At 33.0% G+C, this 17,702-nt stretch overlaps 1 protein-coding gene across 2 annotated transcripts in view; it reads left to right on the forward strand.

Annotated features, from left to right (window-relative positions):
- Positions 1 to 446: 446 nt before the first annotated feature.
- LOC115878435 (transketolase-like protein 2) overlaps positions 447 to 17,702 on the forward strand; it is a 33,919-nt gene continuing 16,663 nt past the window's right edge. For both annotated transcript variants that reach the window (XM_030894950.1, XM_030894946.1), the window contains exons 1-3: positions 447 to 637; positions 4,539 to 4,874; positions 11,039 to 11,445. In XM_030894950.1, the coding sequence (XP_030750810.1) occupies positions 546 to 637; positions 4,539 to 4,874; positions 11,039 to 11,445 (835 nt within the window). In that variant the 5' untranslated portion in view covers positions 447 to 545. The remainder of the gene's footprint in view (positions 638 to 4,538; positions 4,875 to 11,038; positions 11,446 to 17,702) is intronic.

The raw sequence follows: 17,702 nt of genomic DNA on the forward strand, positions 1-17,702 counted from the left end.
ATGCTGCCGCTAGGCTGACGCCACGTTACCATGGAAACCTTGCAGCCGCTCGGTTCACAAATATTTTCACTTCACTTTTCACTTGTGGCTTCCTGGAATCTGGAAACATAGGCGCGTGCGGGCCAATAATGCTACTTTTTCGGCCGGAATTAACGATGCGGTGGACCTATTATGCAGAGGTCCGCCCGGAAAAAAAATATAAAAAATTAACATTTTATTATTTAAATACATGTAAATATATTAAACCCTTTAAACTAAATTAATATTTTAAGCAGTAAAGTTTTTTCTTTAATTTGAGGATTTTTTTCGGTGAAATGCCCCTTCACCTACTGCACCTGACGATCCGCCTCTGGCACTCCAGCGTTTCCTATTTATCGAGGAGACCTCTTAATACGTAAACAATTCTGATAACACTGTAAATACAAAAAAGATAAAACTTTATTAAGTAATATAATATCTGTAATTGGTGTGTGTTGAGTCGAAATCATTCTCATTCGAGTCGAAGCAGGCCGAGTGTCGCTGGTTTCTATAATTTCGATTAAAAAATGCCTCTTGTTACAGATCTAGACGTCCTTAGGGATATCGCGACCAGGATAAGGATCCATAGTGTGGAATCGACAGCTGCCGCTAATTCTGGGTAACTAAATAATTATATTATGTATTTTTTAAGGTTAACAATTAGTAATATTTTTTTTATTTCAAACGCTTTGTGATAAGAATATCATCGAGGTTATGTTACTTAATAGCACACTACCTCCAGCATGGGCTGGATGTTTGTATATGTTTCGTTTGTCTTTCATTTGACCTTACAGGAAATTATTACACACAACTGTAGATAATCAGTTAACACTTTCTTTTTGTTATCTATAACTTATTGTTTTTCTTCTGAATGATAATAATTTATTTTGTTTTAATAATATTCTTAATAATTAAACTTTAAAATATAGTTACGTCGTCTACTTAAGTGTTCTTCTCTTATAAAGAGATTTGAGGATACTTTTCAAAAAAATAAAATCATCACGGATTTGTTCAGATTAAACTGAAATACTAGAAGAGTACTTAATTACTCGTGATTTGATTTGGAATCATCTTTGGTTCTTGGGAATATAATTAAAAAGATAACTATTATACAGGGTTCGGCAATAGTGCGTCGGGCATCTGTAGCTCCTAGAATAAAAAACTTGGGAATTTTGTTTAAGTGTAAACCTAAAGTATGTTCTAGGATGTATTTCAGGAAAATATGTTAACTTCTATAGGGTGGCTCAAAAAGGTGTGAGTGGATAGGGATGTTTTTTTTTAATGGAACACCCAGTATATTATTGCATTTTTGGCTTCCTTTCAGATCACTTTACATAATCCTAAGATATGAGTAAATATATTTTGATAGTTTTAGAGATATTAATAAATAAATATATTTTTCAGCCTTTCTTAAAAAAATATTAAAAATACAAGAACTGCCCTGAAATCCAAACTATATTAGGTACCTATTTACTTTACATGTTGCGTACTTACTTTGCTGTAAATATGGTAATCGTAAATCATACAGGATGCTCAAAATTATTTTATATCTTAGAAAGTTTGGCGTATAGAACTTTCTAAAATATAAAATAATTTTTCTTCGTTTTTTCAAATGGAACACCCTGTATATTATTTTTTCAATAGATGAGAAGTTAAAAAATGAAAATTTTTTTGTGTTTGGAGTATTTCAAAATTTTTAACGATCTCGCAGATATTTGCGGTTTTATATTTAATATGGCATTTTCCACATTATATTATTTTAATTAGAATTTTGAACATCCTGTATCATTTAAGATTACGATATTTATAGCAAAGTAAGTACAGACAATTTAAAGTAAATACCTAATATAGTTTTGATTTCAGGACAGTTCTTGCATTTATAATATTTTTTTAGTGAAGGTTGAAAAATATATATTATTTATTTATTTATTAAGATCTCTGAAACTATCGAAATATATTTACTCATATCTTAGGATTATGTAAAATGATCTCAAAGGAAGACAAAAATGCAATAATAGACAGGGTGTTCCATTTAAAAAAAAACACATCCCGATCCACTCACACTTTTTGAGCCACCCTATAAAAATTAAAATATTTTCCTGAAATACATTCTCATACATGCTTTAAGTCTACACTTAACTAAAATTCCCAATTTTTTTATTCTAGGAGCTACAGATGCCCGACGCACTATTGCCGGACCCTGTATAATTAGAGCATAAAATCTCTAGATCGTTATTTAATGCTTGTATTTTTCTCGGCATGCTTCTAAATAATGTTTTGATACATTCTTCATAATTAACACTCACGTGAAGCATAAGGCTTGTTCTTCAGCGGGTTCGGTTGATTGAAATTAATTTAACATCTCGCCATGATCGGTTTACTGCTGCGATGTCCTTGCTAATTGCTCTATGCCATCTGTGCCTTGGACGACCGAATCTTCTACTGTTTTGAAGGTTCCAATCAATAGTTCTGCCAGCGATGTTGTTGCCGCTTCGCCCAAAATGTGTGACCAGTCCACCAATGGTGTTGTTCCAATAATAATGGTAGTGACAGTACTCGTATTGATAGAGATTCTCATCGATTTAGTTTTAATACTTAATATGGATCTGGTAGAATAAGATTCTAATTTTGGTTTCATTCGATAATTCAAGCAGTTTTGATGCCATATCTGCGTGACTACTACTACTACTGCCATTACTCGCTGACGAGTATTTGACACGCGTCCGATAGTTACGCAAGGGGTTTCTTTCATGGGCTTTTCTGTGACTGAAAAGCCCGCTTCCGCACTCCGGACATTCAAAAATCTCGTTGCTTTGTGGTTGTCGCTGTTAACTGAGTTTACAATTCTCCATTGCGTTCTATTGTGCGTTGCTTCTTCCCACTGATTGTGCATGCTTATCCTATATCTTTACGTTTTCATGGAAAATATCCCTGAATCTTTTGATTTGTCCATCCAGTTTCCTCTTACCGTCTACAACTATCCAATAAGACGTACGTTCGACAAATTTTACAGCATGATAACGAGTCTCACTTCAACTCGTTTGTATGCGTCAATATATTCATTCCCCATTTCATTTCCTTTCGTGCAAGGGTTGAGGGAGCAAGGATTGCAGTGACGTCAAAAGTGATGCCGCGAAACTAAAGATTTTATGGACAAATTAGACCGGATAATTCTGTTTAAAAACTGTAAACTACTCAGGACAGTTTAATCGGCCAAATTTGTCTATAGAAACTGCAGTCATTGCTGACATGGAAGGAATTGAATCGAAGGAATTGAATATTCACGTATGCAAACGTTTGGAAGTGAGACTGTGGTCTACAGTGACGTTATTGAGCAGGGAAATTTGGCTAAAGTACGTATTATGTATTATTTAAGGATTAAGAAATCCTATTTATTCACCGTTTTTGGCTGTCTATTGGTCTTTGACTCATGACTCAGTTCATACTCTGACATTTTACTGAACACCTGAACACTGATGACAGAAAATGATATTTGTCAATTCAAAATTTAAAGTACACTTGCCACCTCTTTTGATGTACCAACTTAGATAACTTAAAAGCAAAAAAATCAGCTTTTGTTAGCTGATTTACTGTTCTGCTATTATTTTTTATACGAAATATGTAAATTTTCAAAGTGTGTAGCTCAGGTGATTGTGGTGTAGCTGTGCAATCATTGAAGCAAATGTGTAGCAAAGTACACAATTGTGTAGCTTGTGTCAACCCTGATAGGTTTGAGACATGGTGGAACTATTTGATTCTTAAGAATTGTCTAAGTTGTCTCTGTTGCAACTTGTTTAATGCTTTTATGTGTTAGCGGTACGGCACTCAGGTTTCGCTTCCATATAACATGGTGAGGATTATTATTGATCGATACACTGCAAGTTTTGTCTATGTGCTAAAGTCATGTTTGTAGAAAACCCTGTCTTTTAGTTTCCAAAATGCTCTCGAGGCGCTGCTAATCTTGTGCTTAACTTCTGGGTCGAGATTGGCCTTTTCCAAAATCAAACTGCCGAGGTAATCGAATTCCGCTACATATTCTAATAGTTCTTCTCCTATTTTTATAGCATTGTTGTGATATTCCGGGGGAGTGCATATGGTTTTAGTTTAATTGTTCAGCTTAAGGCCCAAAGCCTAGTATGCCCAGGTATATGTGTTCAGGATTTCTTGTAATAGTTGTAACGATTTTGCAAGTAAAGCGCTACCCAACATCTGCGTGACCGTAAGAAAGGAGGCAGACCAGTCATCTGCAACTCTACACTCCTTAATAATTGTGTTCCATTAATATTATGCAGAAACCCGAAGTTATTCTATGGCAATTCGACCGGGATTTTTTTTTGTCATCATAATTTGGACAAAACATCGAAATAATTGGTCACTATAACAGATGCATTATCACCAGCATGTCTAGCATTGACTTAAACAACATTAGCATAAGTTCAGAGTAATAATTTAAAAATAGTGAAAAAGTAATCAATAATCATGTCACAATTTTTTTTAATTTAAATAAAATTGATTTTCAGCCATCCCACAACATGCGCCTCCATTGCCGAGATCATGTCCGTTCTGTTTTTCAACACCATGCGGTACGCCACCTGTTCGCCCAGAGACCCGTCAAGTGACAGATTCGTCCTGTCTAAAGGACACGCAGCCCCAGCACTGTACGCCGCCTGGATCGAAAACGGTCTCATTCCGGCGCCAGAAATTTTGAAACTGAGACAGTTGGGATGCGACCTTGAAGGCCATCCCACACCCCGATTGAACTTCGTCGATGTCGGTACGGGCTCTTTGGGCCAAGGTTTGGCCATCACAGCCGGTATGGCCTACACTGTTAAACATTATGACAAGATTGACGCAAGGTGAGAACTTTTCTGTTTAAAAAAATCAACGTATATTTTCTTAACGATAAATGTAAATGAAAACTACTATTTAACAATGAATCAATAATAATTATTGTATGTTATCCTATCCTTTGAGATATCGTGCGAGATAAGATCAAAAAATATTTGGAATAAGTGTGTGATAAAAAGTAAGTTATAAAAATAACATAAAAATAACATATCATCCTAAAACTAATGAATTCGTGGCTGATGAGAATAAATCTGCCGTATTACGCTGATAATTGAGAACTAATGTACAGGGTGGGTCAAATTCGACGCTTTTTAATGGAAACACCCTTTTCTAGAGAAGATAGACGAAAACTAATATCGGTGTCTCGAGCTCAATTTTTGTCAAAAACATGATGGTGAAAACCGCGTATCGATATCTGTTACCGTTTCGGAGTTACGGGGTGTTTTTCAAAAATATGCACTTTTAACAAATCGCTGTAACTTTTTTGCTATGGAAAATTTTGTATTTTTATAAAAACATTTCCAAAGCACCTTTTTACGTAGAATTTAATGGTTTAAGTATAATTTTTCATAATAATTTAGGAATTATCAACAGAAAATTTGATTTTTTTATAGACACCCTGTATATTTTTAATTTATTGAAAAAATTTAAAATTACCTTTCCAAAAATATAACACACTTGGATATTTTGCTCGATTCCTGAGATATAGAGTATATAAAAATTCGCCCGCTTTAAATGAGTAGGCTTTGAACGACACCGGCTGTAAACCGGCAAAAAAATCTAGCTATGAGTATCAATTAAAACGAAAATATGATTTGCTATTAGAGATGCAGAATTTTATAACTATTTAAAATATATTTAACCAACATCAACACATTTAAACTATATCTAATAACAATAAAAATAAATAGCAAACCAAGACATAAGACTTTGCTACAGGTGTTCGACATATCGACCTGGATCTTCTGTTATGGACAGACGGGGCAGTTTTTGAACATTTCTAGCGGAATTCATTAACTCAGTAGGGGTGAAAGATACCCTCTCATAACTGCTAAGTATTTATAATTCTTGTCTAGATTATACGGAAGAATAAGAAACCTTTATTTTTCCGCAAATATATCCATAGGATTAGATCCATGGGCACTAAGTCAGGCGGCCTCGACGGCCAACGGCTGGAATCTTGGTTAGCTATTCAATTATTCTTGAAATTGGATGCAAAAATTTGCTGATAACTTCAATGTTCAGAGGCGGTGCGTCGTCTTGCTGGAAAAATATGTTTTCGAGTTCCATTAAGGGATATCATCAATAAGGAGTCCAAAGCCTACTAGTTAAAAGTGGCGAACTTTTAAAAATTCTGTATTTCGAAGGGGATTATAACAAAATATCAAGTGTGCTATATTTTTGGAAAGGTAATTTTAAATTCTTTTCAGTTAATTAAAAATATAGAGGGTGTCCCAAATAATCAATTTTTTTGCTTGATAACTCTTAAATTATTATGACTTTAAAAAAAATATATTTAAACCATTAAATTTACGTGCATGTGCTTTGGAAATGTTATAGAAATACAAAATTTTCCATAGCAAAAAAGTTACAGCGATTTGTTAAAAATGAACATTTTTGAAAACCACCCCGTAACTCCGAAACGGTAACAGATATTGATGTGCGGTTTTCACCATCATGTTTTTGATGAAAATTGGGCTCCAGACACCGATATTAGTTTTCGTCTATCTCCTATAGAAAAGGGTGTTTCCATATAAAAACGTCGAATTTGACCCACCCTGTACAGGGTGCCGCAATATTCCGTAGACATTACATAGAACTATACATATTTTTTTCAAAAATCAAAATAAGTTTATTGGACATAATTTACCTCTATAGGGTTGATACATTTCAGTTGATTTCAACAAATTCCGACCGCAGCGCACTCTACGGCAGAAATCAGAAATCATCAATATACAGGGTGAGTCTTAAATAAGTGCAAATATTTTCAGGAGTAGTATATTTTGACCCCAGGAACACGTCTCTGAGGGTTTTTTCGCTAAAAAAGATGTTGAGAATCGTGCATTTAAATTTGCGTGTATATTTTCCGAAAACTTTTTAGAACTTCCTGTTCACCGCAAATTTTCCCACGGTATAATTTCTTAATATCAAGACAATCAAAGGGATGCAAATTCAGAAAAAATCCGGTGACTCAAAATTTTTTCAAAAAAAAATAATTTGTTTTTTATATTTTCAAACTTAAATAAGTCGGTTATTTTGGACTTATTTGAAAAATTGTAAAGAGAAAATATGTTTCTATTATCGAAATCTACAAGCCCTGAAAATATTTGCATATATTTAAGACTCACCCTGTAGAGTTCACGTGTTGTGACTATTTCAAATGTTTATAAAATTGACTAAATAAATGTTAACGCGTAAAGGAGTGCGTAATTAGGGCGTTGCTGGGTGCAATAACATTCAATAACTCAACTTTCCCGGATATTCAACTTTTCTGAAACATTTTATAGCTTCATAATTTCTTACACCGATCTGATCAATAGCAAAAATGGATTCAAGCAGTTCGACTAAACAAGTGAGTAAATAAAGTGCTCGTTACATATCAAAAAATTAAATAGACATATACTATGAGAGGATGAAATATAATTTGCAATATTAATGGTATACTTTTTGAATCAACTAGTGATTAAATGTTTTATGAACATCTTCTAAAATTAAAATTATGTAACTTTAAAAAATTTCTTTACATCCGAAATAGCTCAAATTATGCCCCACTAGCAAAACCGGTGACAAAAATATGCTCGCTACCGTAGTTGATCTCATCTATTTTTTTTAACTGGAATAATAAATATAATGCAAGTTAGACTTTCTGAAGATATCAAAATATTTACCTTTTTATTTTTTTTTGTTTAGAATTTCCACAAATTATACTTTCTAACACTTTTATAGAATAATTATATACTAATTTTTTCGTTCACTCGCCATTTAAACCCGTGTATTTGTATGTATTCGTTATTTACGATATTTTTCCGGCGGTGGCAGCGCCGGCGGAATGCACCAAGCAATGACTAAAGAATCCAAGGACAAATAATACCCGAGAGCAAATTGTGACGATGTCACCAAACAGTGCCGTGGCACATATTTTTCTTAACCTAGCTGTTTGAAGCAATATTTATGTTTATTGATAATTGTTTCGACTACGCCTATGGTGTATCATCCTAATTAATTACGAAAAAAACGTATTAAAATGTTAACAAAAGGCAAAAAACTAGTATCGGCGTATAGCACATATCAAGTACATATAGATGTTAATTGAAATTGAAGAATAATTATCGAATTCAATAAGAAAACGCTAAAAAGTTGGAGTGGACTGTTTATTTACCTATGAAACGTAACTCCTGGCTCTTTCTTATCGCTGCTGCTTTTACACTTGAAAGCTGAGCAACTAATCACCATTGTAATAAAGGTTATACAAAGTTTACTACACACAAACTATTAAAAATCGCTAAAATTGTCGCTGGTGACCAAATGATGGGGGGCGTTACATGTCCTTATATTCTTTAGTCATTGGCATCAAGCCTATACAAAAGTGCTTCGTTTGTCCGTTAGAGGGCATCAAACTTTAAGACACATTTTTAAAATGTATTTTAAGAACCGTTACTCCGATTTGAATAGTATTTGGGGTGCTTATGTTTTGCTAGGTTGCTATAGTTTGAGGGGAAAAACTACCCCCACCCCTACATAAATTTTAGTAGAAATATTTTCCAACTCTATCGACGACAGATTTATCTTTTCGTAAAATGGTCCTTCTAGTATTTACTACATATTTAGTCTCTTGTAAAAAATCGTCAACGCGCTTACTTTTTGAGGAAAAAATATTTTTCCGAATCTGACTTCCATCAATTCTAGTTTGCGCAAAAAATCTAGTTGGCGAAAATGTAAAATTTTATGTCAGTATCTGAAATCATTTTTGATAATAAGCTTCATAAATTTTAAATTGATTAAAGTTAGGTTTTATTTTAGATTGATGCCCTCTAACGGACGAACGAAACGCTTTTGTATAGAGGTAAATTTTGTGACCATTTGACCTATTTTGATTAAAAAATATGTACTTAGTTGTTCGATGTCCACGGAATATTGGGCCATTAATCTAAATTTTATCTATTTTGATTTATTATATAAAAGGAAATATTTAAATTTTTTTCATGATAACGTATCAACATTATAACATATATTTTAGTATCTTTGAGTTTTTATCTCAATAGAATTACAATCTAATTCTGAACTTGACCCATAAGTTGTTACAAATCTCCTTAGTTGGTTTTGTGCTAAAGTTGTTTAATTATGTTTAGAAAAATGTATATAATTTTCATATAATTCACGACAATACACCAAAACACTTTACTTCTGCACTGGATGCGCGTTTCGCTATGTTAACATCATCAACAGATGGCTAAAACTAAACTCATAATCTGGACAGAAGTTTAGTTTATTCGTTGATGATTGTTTAATGTTTCTTCTTTTCTAAACTTGCTTAGCGAAATACGCGTCGAGAGTTAAAGAACGCGATTTGGTGTATTGTTGTAGATTGCGATTTGGTATATTGGTGTATTTTCAAACATTCTGTCATCGAAAAAAAAATGCTATTAAAATTCAGTATACAGGGTGGTCCGAACTGTATTCCGGAAACTTCGGCAGCATATTTTGCAGATAAAAATAAGTAAAAAAGTTCGTATAAATGTATGTCCTAAAATGCTTTGTTTCGGAGATACAGTGTATATAAATTTATTTCGATTTTTTTCCAAATAATTTCTAAAGTAACGTCAATATTTGGATGAAAATTGATGTCTCGGAGTTTTTTGACATGAGAAATTGTATTTTGATGTCAATATGACTCCTGTTTGTAGGGAGCGCCACCTACATGTGTTTCAACTGTTTTGAAGGTTAATAACTTTTCGACCGTACCTGTATAAAACTACTGAGTGGAAAAACGTACATTTCCGTGATATTTTACGTAAAAAATGGCAGTATGTATGTACGTAAAAAATGTCTTTTTGTAAAAATCGTTAGGATCAACCGTTCTCAAGATATTTAGAATGGAAATAGTCAATTGACAAAAAATTAAGCATAAGTAGATACTTACATGAGTAGAGTTAGATATTTGACTGAAATTATAAATTTGGGAACGTTTATTTTTTTTTAAATTAATCATAATTTTTTTGCAACCTTTAAGTTTGATTTTCATGCATCCGTTATCCGACGATGCCATGATACGATATTAATTTTATTGGTAGAATTTAAAGACTTTGATTGGTTAGAAAAATTACGCATTTTTTAAATTTATTGCATTTTCATGCCTCCTTTTTGGATATACGTTGGTGTTATTTTATATTTTCGTTTCCATAACGAGTTTGCTATTTTACTTATATTTTTATTAAGGTTAGATTAAATTTGCCAAAACGTCCGTCATGGTATGAACGGGTCCGTTGACGGGCTGAAGTAAAATATTTACGGATGAAAAGTGGCGCGAAAACGCTATGACCAATCAGAGCACCGTCGGACCATCGTATCAACGTATAACAGGGTATAAGGGATGCATGAAAATCAAGCTTTAAGGTGAGTTTCTATGCACCCGTAATGGCCGTAATGCATGATCCGTCGTTCCGTTAGTCCAGTCATATTCAAGTATGAGCTGTAATTTTTGAAATAAACCAATAAAATTACATAAAATCAACGATGGACGACGCATTGCGGATTCATGTAAACCTACACTTACTAGCTATTTTTACCAAGAGACTTTTTTTACGTAAAAATCATCGTAAATGCATATTTTTTACTCAGTAGTTTTATACAGGTACGGACAAAAATTTATTACTCTTCAAACTAGTTAAAAATATGTAGATGGCACTTTCTATAAGTGATATCAAAATCAAATTTTTCACGTCAAATAACTGCCAGACACCAATTTTCATCCAAATATCGACATTAGTTCAGAAATTATTTGGAAAAAATCGAAATAAAAATGACATTTCTACATACTGTAGCTCCGAAACTAAGCATTTTAGGACATGCATTTATACGAACTTTTTTACTTATTTTTATTTGCAGAATATGCTGCCGAAATTTCCGGAATATTGTTCGGACCACCCTGAATAAAATGAAAAATTTATTTTAGAATTTATTGTCTGATCGGAGATGGTGAGAGCGCCGAAGGTTCGATTTGGGAATCTATCGCTTTCATCAGTTACTACAAATTGGACAACGTGGTTCTGATAATCGACGCCAACCGGCTGGGTCAATCCGAACCCACCGCTGTCGCCCACAATCTCGACCTCTACAAGCAGAGATTGGACGCGTTCGGCTGGAACGCAGTCATCGTGGATGGCCATGATGTAGGCGCCTTGGTGAAGGCTTTCGACGATGCCGAATCTGTAAAGGGCAAACCTACGGCCCTTATAGCCAAAACCTACAAAGGAAGAGATTTCCCTGGTATCGAAGACAAGGAAAACTGGCACGGAAAGGCTTTGGGCAAGGAAACAGAAAGGATTTTGACTCATCTTAGAGGTCTTTTAAAATATCAAGGTATGCGTTTTAAAGCTTCACTAGAATTGTTTGGGAATAATTTTAAAAAGTCATCAATTTCTTAATTGAGGGGTAAAGCTTGATTTATGCATCCGTTGTCGGACTATACCATGGTACGATATTAATTTTATTGGATGAATTTAACGACTTCGATTGGTTAGAAAATTACGCAGTTTTTAAATTTATTACATTTTCATGCGTCCGTTCATCGGATATACGATTTGCTCGTGATTCGTGTCATTTTATATTTTCATTTCCATTGCGATAACACTATTTTACTTATAGTCTAAGAGCTAGCAACGTTTTCGAGAGAGATTTTAAGAAAGCTGGTTCTTTAGTATGTCTTTTGCTATGCTATGCTCTCCTGAACAGAGTGCGGACCGTCTGGCTGGCAGTACGCGTTGCTTTTATTTCTGCATGATGCGCAGTAATGAAAGCAACTCTTAAAAGATGCGCAGCATCTATATTCAACATCTGTTCACGTTCTCTTGTACTTATTTACGTATATTTTTATTAAGGTTAGATTAAATTTGTCAAAAAAAATGTCAAAACGTCCTTTATCCACAAAACATCCCCCTTTAGAACTTCATCTGTCATGTTAAGAAATGAAAGTAAATAATAAAGCGGACTGAAGTAGCGCCTCTCGTGTACCTATATATTTTTAATATATTTTTTAAATTTACATTTTTTTAATTGTAAAGTAATATATTATAAATTTAAATGGAATACATTACATATCAATTATGTCAATTACAGTAAACAAAATTTCAATATATGTATATTTGTCGTAGGTATGAAAAAAGTTAAATATGAAATGGATAAACGCTTACTTACATTTCAATAAAACTTCTACTTTTAGTTTTGCAATCCAAACGCAATATTTCTATTTCACAAATAAAAATATTCGACAACACTAAAATCACTGAAACTTCCGCGGCTGACAACGAAAACTGAAAAATATATCAGCACTTTTTGTTTTGGACCGGCATGCGGCATATTAACATTACGCTGTACCATTATGTTTTTGTTTTTGAAATAATATAAAATATCCTTGTGAATTTTAATGTTTTAACATGATTTTAACTATTTCTGACAATAACTAACTTATAACGACGGCAACTGACATATATGTCATAATATTTTAATTTTAAATATGTATGTAATATAATTTAAATTGATATAATGCAATTTTATACTAAGAAAACATTTATAAATTCACAAAATACAACAAAGATTAATAATATAGTTTGAAAACAATGAAAATTGAATTAAAATTAAAACTTTAAATTAAAAAAAGTTAAGCGCGACCCCTTGTGTCAAAATTGGATGATTAAATGTTCGCAATTTTTACACCATTTGATGACCAGTGGCGCCTCTAGTGTTTGTTTGGGCGGTTAGTCTTTTACTCTTGTTTATGGCCAATAAAGAAAAAGTTCTAAAGGGGGTTTGTGCCTTTATCGTACGATCTTTCTCCGTTGATGGGCTGGAGTAAAAAATTTACGGATGAAAAGTGGCGCAAAAACGCTATGACCAATCAGAGAGCCGTCTGACCATCGTATCAACGGATAGCGGACGCATGAAAATCAAGCTTAAGGGATAAAGACTTAAGCTTCATTCAGAACCTCGCAATCAGTGGATTAAATCAGTGGTTTCAATTAGTTCCTTGTAATTGTTCCTGTAATTTGAATGTAAGCATTCAGAACGTTAAAATTAGTGGTAGGAATTTTCAATTAGTGGAAAAAGTTAACAAACTTTTAACTTTTCCACTAATTAAACTTCAAAATTTGCGATGAATGTCATTTTGGCTTTTGATTATCATCAGTCAAGACATAATATGGTTAGACAACAAAAGTTTATTATTTAATGTCAGAACCTTGCAATTATTAGTGGTATAAATTAGTGATTTCAATTACACTTTATACTTTTTAGTTTAGGAGCATTTACAATGTCTAAAAAAAACTAATATTTAGCTTATAAAACAATAAACTTTTGATTTCTAACCAAAAAATGACATTCCTCGCAAATTTTTAACCCTTTACTTGGCGAAAGAAAATATTTCTGATTTTGCCTAAAATTTTATGATTAATGAAATAAGTAACATCAATGTAGTTAGGAAAAAATGCCAAGAGCAAAAAAATTTTTTTTTTTGCTCTTGGTGGAGATTTTATATGTATCCCATAGGATATATTACCTATTTTGAAGAAACTAACGATAAATAATAAATGTATCTTAAAATATACATTGCCAATTATTACTAACATTGAAATACTAAAACTTAGACTAAATAAACAAAAGAGAACGTATTGTTTTTGGATATTATTTTAATAGTTACACAGGTAGGTTAAAATTCTCAAAAAAAAAATCCATTTAAAGTACCATTTTACGATACAAACTTTGTTTTCATTGCATACTACCTGAGAAAAAGAACCTCAACCATTTTTTGAAGCTGTTTATCAAACTCTAAATATTCCTCTACTCCTCCAAATTCGATTAAAAAACAAAGAAAAATATTCGTAAGGTGATATTGTCAAGGATGGAATTATTCGATATATAAAATAACATATTTAATATTAATATATTTCGTAAATTAATAATTCGATTGAAAGGAAGTATAAAATAATTAAAGTTCATTGGCATTTACGCAACAAAAGTAAAGTTTTAAAAATCAAAGTTATAAGCATAATTGGCAATTGCGAAAATATTTCCTTTCAATACTACGAATTTGAAAAATCATCAAATCAGCACTGACGATCATCGGACGTCACGAATCGATGAACCAATAATGCTGATTCGATGATTCGACGATAAGTCGATATCCCGACAAAAATAATGTCACCTGAGCCACTCGATGATCGACGGTCGATAGTCGACAGTCCATAGTCGGTAGACAATTAGTTCGATAAAGGTCGCGGTCGAGATTCCGGCATTGGCGTTACACTACCCTAGACAACTACCCCCAGACATATGTGGTTATGTTCGTCCATAGCAAATAATAAATAAACTTCACATTTAACTTAATAATCAATTGTATTAATCTTAGATTAATTAAAATAATTATTAAGTTAAATTGAAGTATTTATTATTTTTATGGACGAACATCATCACACAAAATGGGGTGTGTCAGGGTGTAACGCCAATGGGGAATCTCGACCGCGGGACCTTTATCGAACTTACTATCGACTATCAGACTGTCGATCTGTCGACTGTCGACTGTCAATGGACAGGCATCATCACTTTTTCGGCGGGATATTGGCTCGTTACGTCGAATCATCGAATCAGCATTATTGGTCTATTGGTGCGATGACCGGTGCGATGACCGCGTCTAGTGCTGATTTGATGATTTTACAAATTCGTAGTATTGAAAGGAAATATTTCGCACCATTGCCAGTATGCTTACTAACTTTGATTTTTAAAACTTTACTTTTGTTGCGTAAATGCCAATGAACTTTAATTATTTTATACTTCCTTTCAATCGAATTATTAATTTACGAAATATATTAATATTAAATATGTTATTTTATATATCGAATAATTCCATCCTTGACAATATCAATTTTCACTTTGCGCAGTATTCAAATGGTTAACGTTCCCATTTAGGGAAGGCTTACTTCGTCTAATACCAATTCATTTTTTCAAAAGCCTGGGTCTTTTAGGACGCGTAAAACTGGCCGGGGAAACACTGACTGATATTTTCGGGAAATTGGAAGGCGTCAGTTTTCTTAAACTATTCGGTGTGGCCGTCCTTGGAGATGAGTTTGGTGAATCAGATTCCCTCTAGGTACTAGGTTACTACTAATACAGGTTTAGTAACAGCTGTTTTGAAATGCTCTGAAAAAGTATACAGCTTTTTCATAGAGAAAGAGCAATATGATCGCCTATTATATTTTGCGATTCGCTTTCGGAAAATATACTTAAATTTTCTAGCGAGGAAGAAATCGATGGCGCAGAGGATGTATCATTCTCTTCAATTCGACGGCGGCAAGTATGTTGTATTTCATCTTCAGATGATGAGCTTCTCTGGGTATCAGACTTTATATTTTTCTTTTGGCGCAGAGGATGTATCATTCTCTTCAATTCGACGGCGGCAAGTATGTTGTATTTCATCTTCAGATGATGAGCTTCTCTGGGTATCAGACTTTATATTTTTCTTTGGAACCAATTGGAACCAAGGATAATATTTTTCTTGTTCTGTAACCTTGAGTAAAAGAAAAATTCTGGGAGAAAAATATCTACATAAACATGACGATGTATCTTGTAAGATACGGAATTTAAATCTTTATTTATATTGATCATGGCGGTGTATCCTGTGAGATACGTTAATCATTTTCTGGATTAAAACTAATCAAAAAATAATTAGACAATACAAATATTGTAATGTCGAAGTAGTTGATGCCTCTCTTTCATGTCTTGACTAGGTGTTAATGGATTTTTGAAAAAATACCACTTATTTATGTCAAAAACTTATCTGCATGTCGAAACACCCGCCTGCACTCGACGCCATTATGCACCCGACTGCCACCTAGTACAAATTTAGGCTAGCTATGCGCAGGGAACTATCTCTTAAATACATAAACTGTGCATAGAGTGCACTAGTTAAATTACAGAACATCTATAGTAGTTGTTACGAATTTTTTTATTTAATGTATCTCAAGAGATACAGAGTGAAGTAAAGGGTTAAGTATAATTAGTGGAAAAGTTAAAAGTTTGGTAACTTTTTCTGTTAATTGAAAATTACTACCACTAATTTTGATGTTCTGAATGCTGACATTGGAATTAAAGGAACAAACTTCTACGCTAATTTTTGAAGCCACTAATTTATTCCACTAATTGCGAGGTTCTGAACGAAGCTTTACAGACGGAGAAAACGATGATTTAGTATCGTTGTTTGGTTTATTCAGTGACAATTTAACATGTGTTTGGGACTTGGTATTCTCAACAAGTTGAGTTAATTACTTAAAAGTTAAAAAAAATTATATACAGGGTGGCGCATTTTCGTGTGATCTCGTTTCGTACAGGGTTTCTCGTTTATGAGTAGAGGTACTATAAGATGTGATTTGATGACTCGCCTCGTATTTCGAATATCTTACAACTTATTGAAAAGGTGAAAACTGGGTCTCAAAGAATTTTTCATGTGGAATTTAGTGGCGTTACTATTATAGTTGGTCATTGGAATCTGTCGTTCTTGAAATATGAACCAAACTTATGTTTGTTTTAATGGGATACCTTGTATATTATTTTTTTGATTTATTGGCCTTCTTATGAGCTTGCTGAAAGTATAATATACTCTATATACTTATTTTTATAAGTAAGGTACCGTATGATCGAAAAAAACTGCGTCCAGTTGGCTGGGAAATGACGATCGATGACATTTCCCATATAAATTTACATATAAAATGACAGCAGTTTTATTCCATAACCATCGCTGACGCCGTTTTTTTCGATCATACATATGCAGGCGTTTTAAATTGGAAATCAAAACAATCGAATAATTTATTCTACGTCAAATTTTGATTGTTGAATTCCAGGCTAGTTTCTATGTGTGAAATTATTTCAAAAGTGCATCGAAAATATCAATAACTCATTTTCAGTGGAGTTTATAAAAAAAATGATGGAAATCCAAAATGATCTTTTAAATTAAATAAAATAAAATAATGATTTAAGTTAAATAATTGTTAAATAATGCATATCTACCTTTGTATGAAAATAACTATAGAGTGTATTACATTTTAGAAAGCACATAAGGCAAATAAAATAAAAATTATATATACTTAGAATGCTATACAGGGTGTACCGTTTAAGAAAACATTAGTTCATTTTTTAATTTTATTACATATTTCGAAAATTACAAGTTCCACAAAAAACTAGTTTCCCCACTGGATTTTACGCCAAAAAAACTCTACCAGGCACAGTTTTTATTTTTTCTCCTTTCCAGAATCCTCTACAAATGCTCCCTTTATTTCCGGAACTAAAGGACAAATCTGTGTGTAGCATTTTGTTTCACAAAAAAGTAGCATAGCAATGTGAAAACCGAGTCTTTGTATCTCTACCCATAAACGTAATTTCGTAAGACACACGGAAATGACACAGCAACTGATTCATATTTCATATGATAGAAGATAATAAAATAATTGTCACAAAACACAAAGCTACAATTTATAATATTTTGGAGAAATTATATACCGGGTGCGTCTCAAAAGTGGCTCACCCCTATAACTTTTTTATTTTTTCAGTTAAAAAAACGAGATTTGGTATGTTAC

The sequence above is a fragment of the Sitophilus oryzae genome, unplaced genomic scaffold, assembly GCF_002938485.1.
Source record: "Sitophilus oryzae breed Bouriz unplaced genomic scaffold, Soryzae_2.0 scaffold_1062_pilon_pilon, whole genome shotgun sequence".
Lineage (NCBI taxonomy): Eukaryota > Metazoa > Arthropoda > Insecta > Coleoptera > Curculionidae > Sitophilus > Sitophilus oryzae.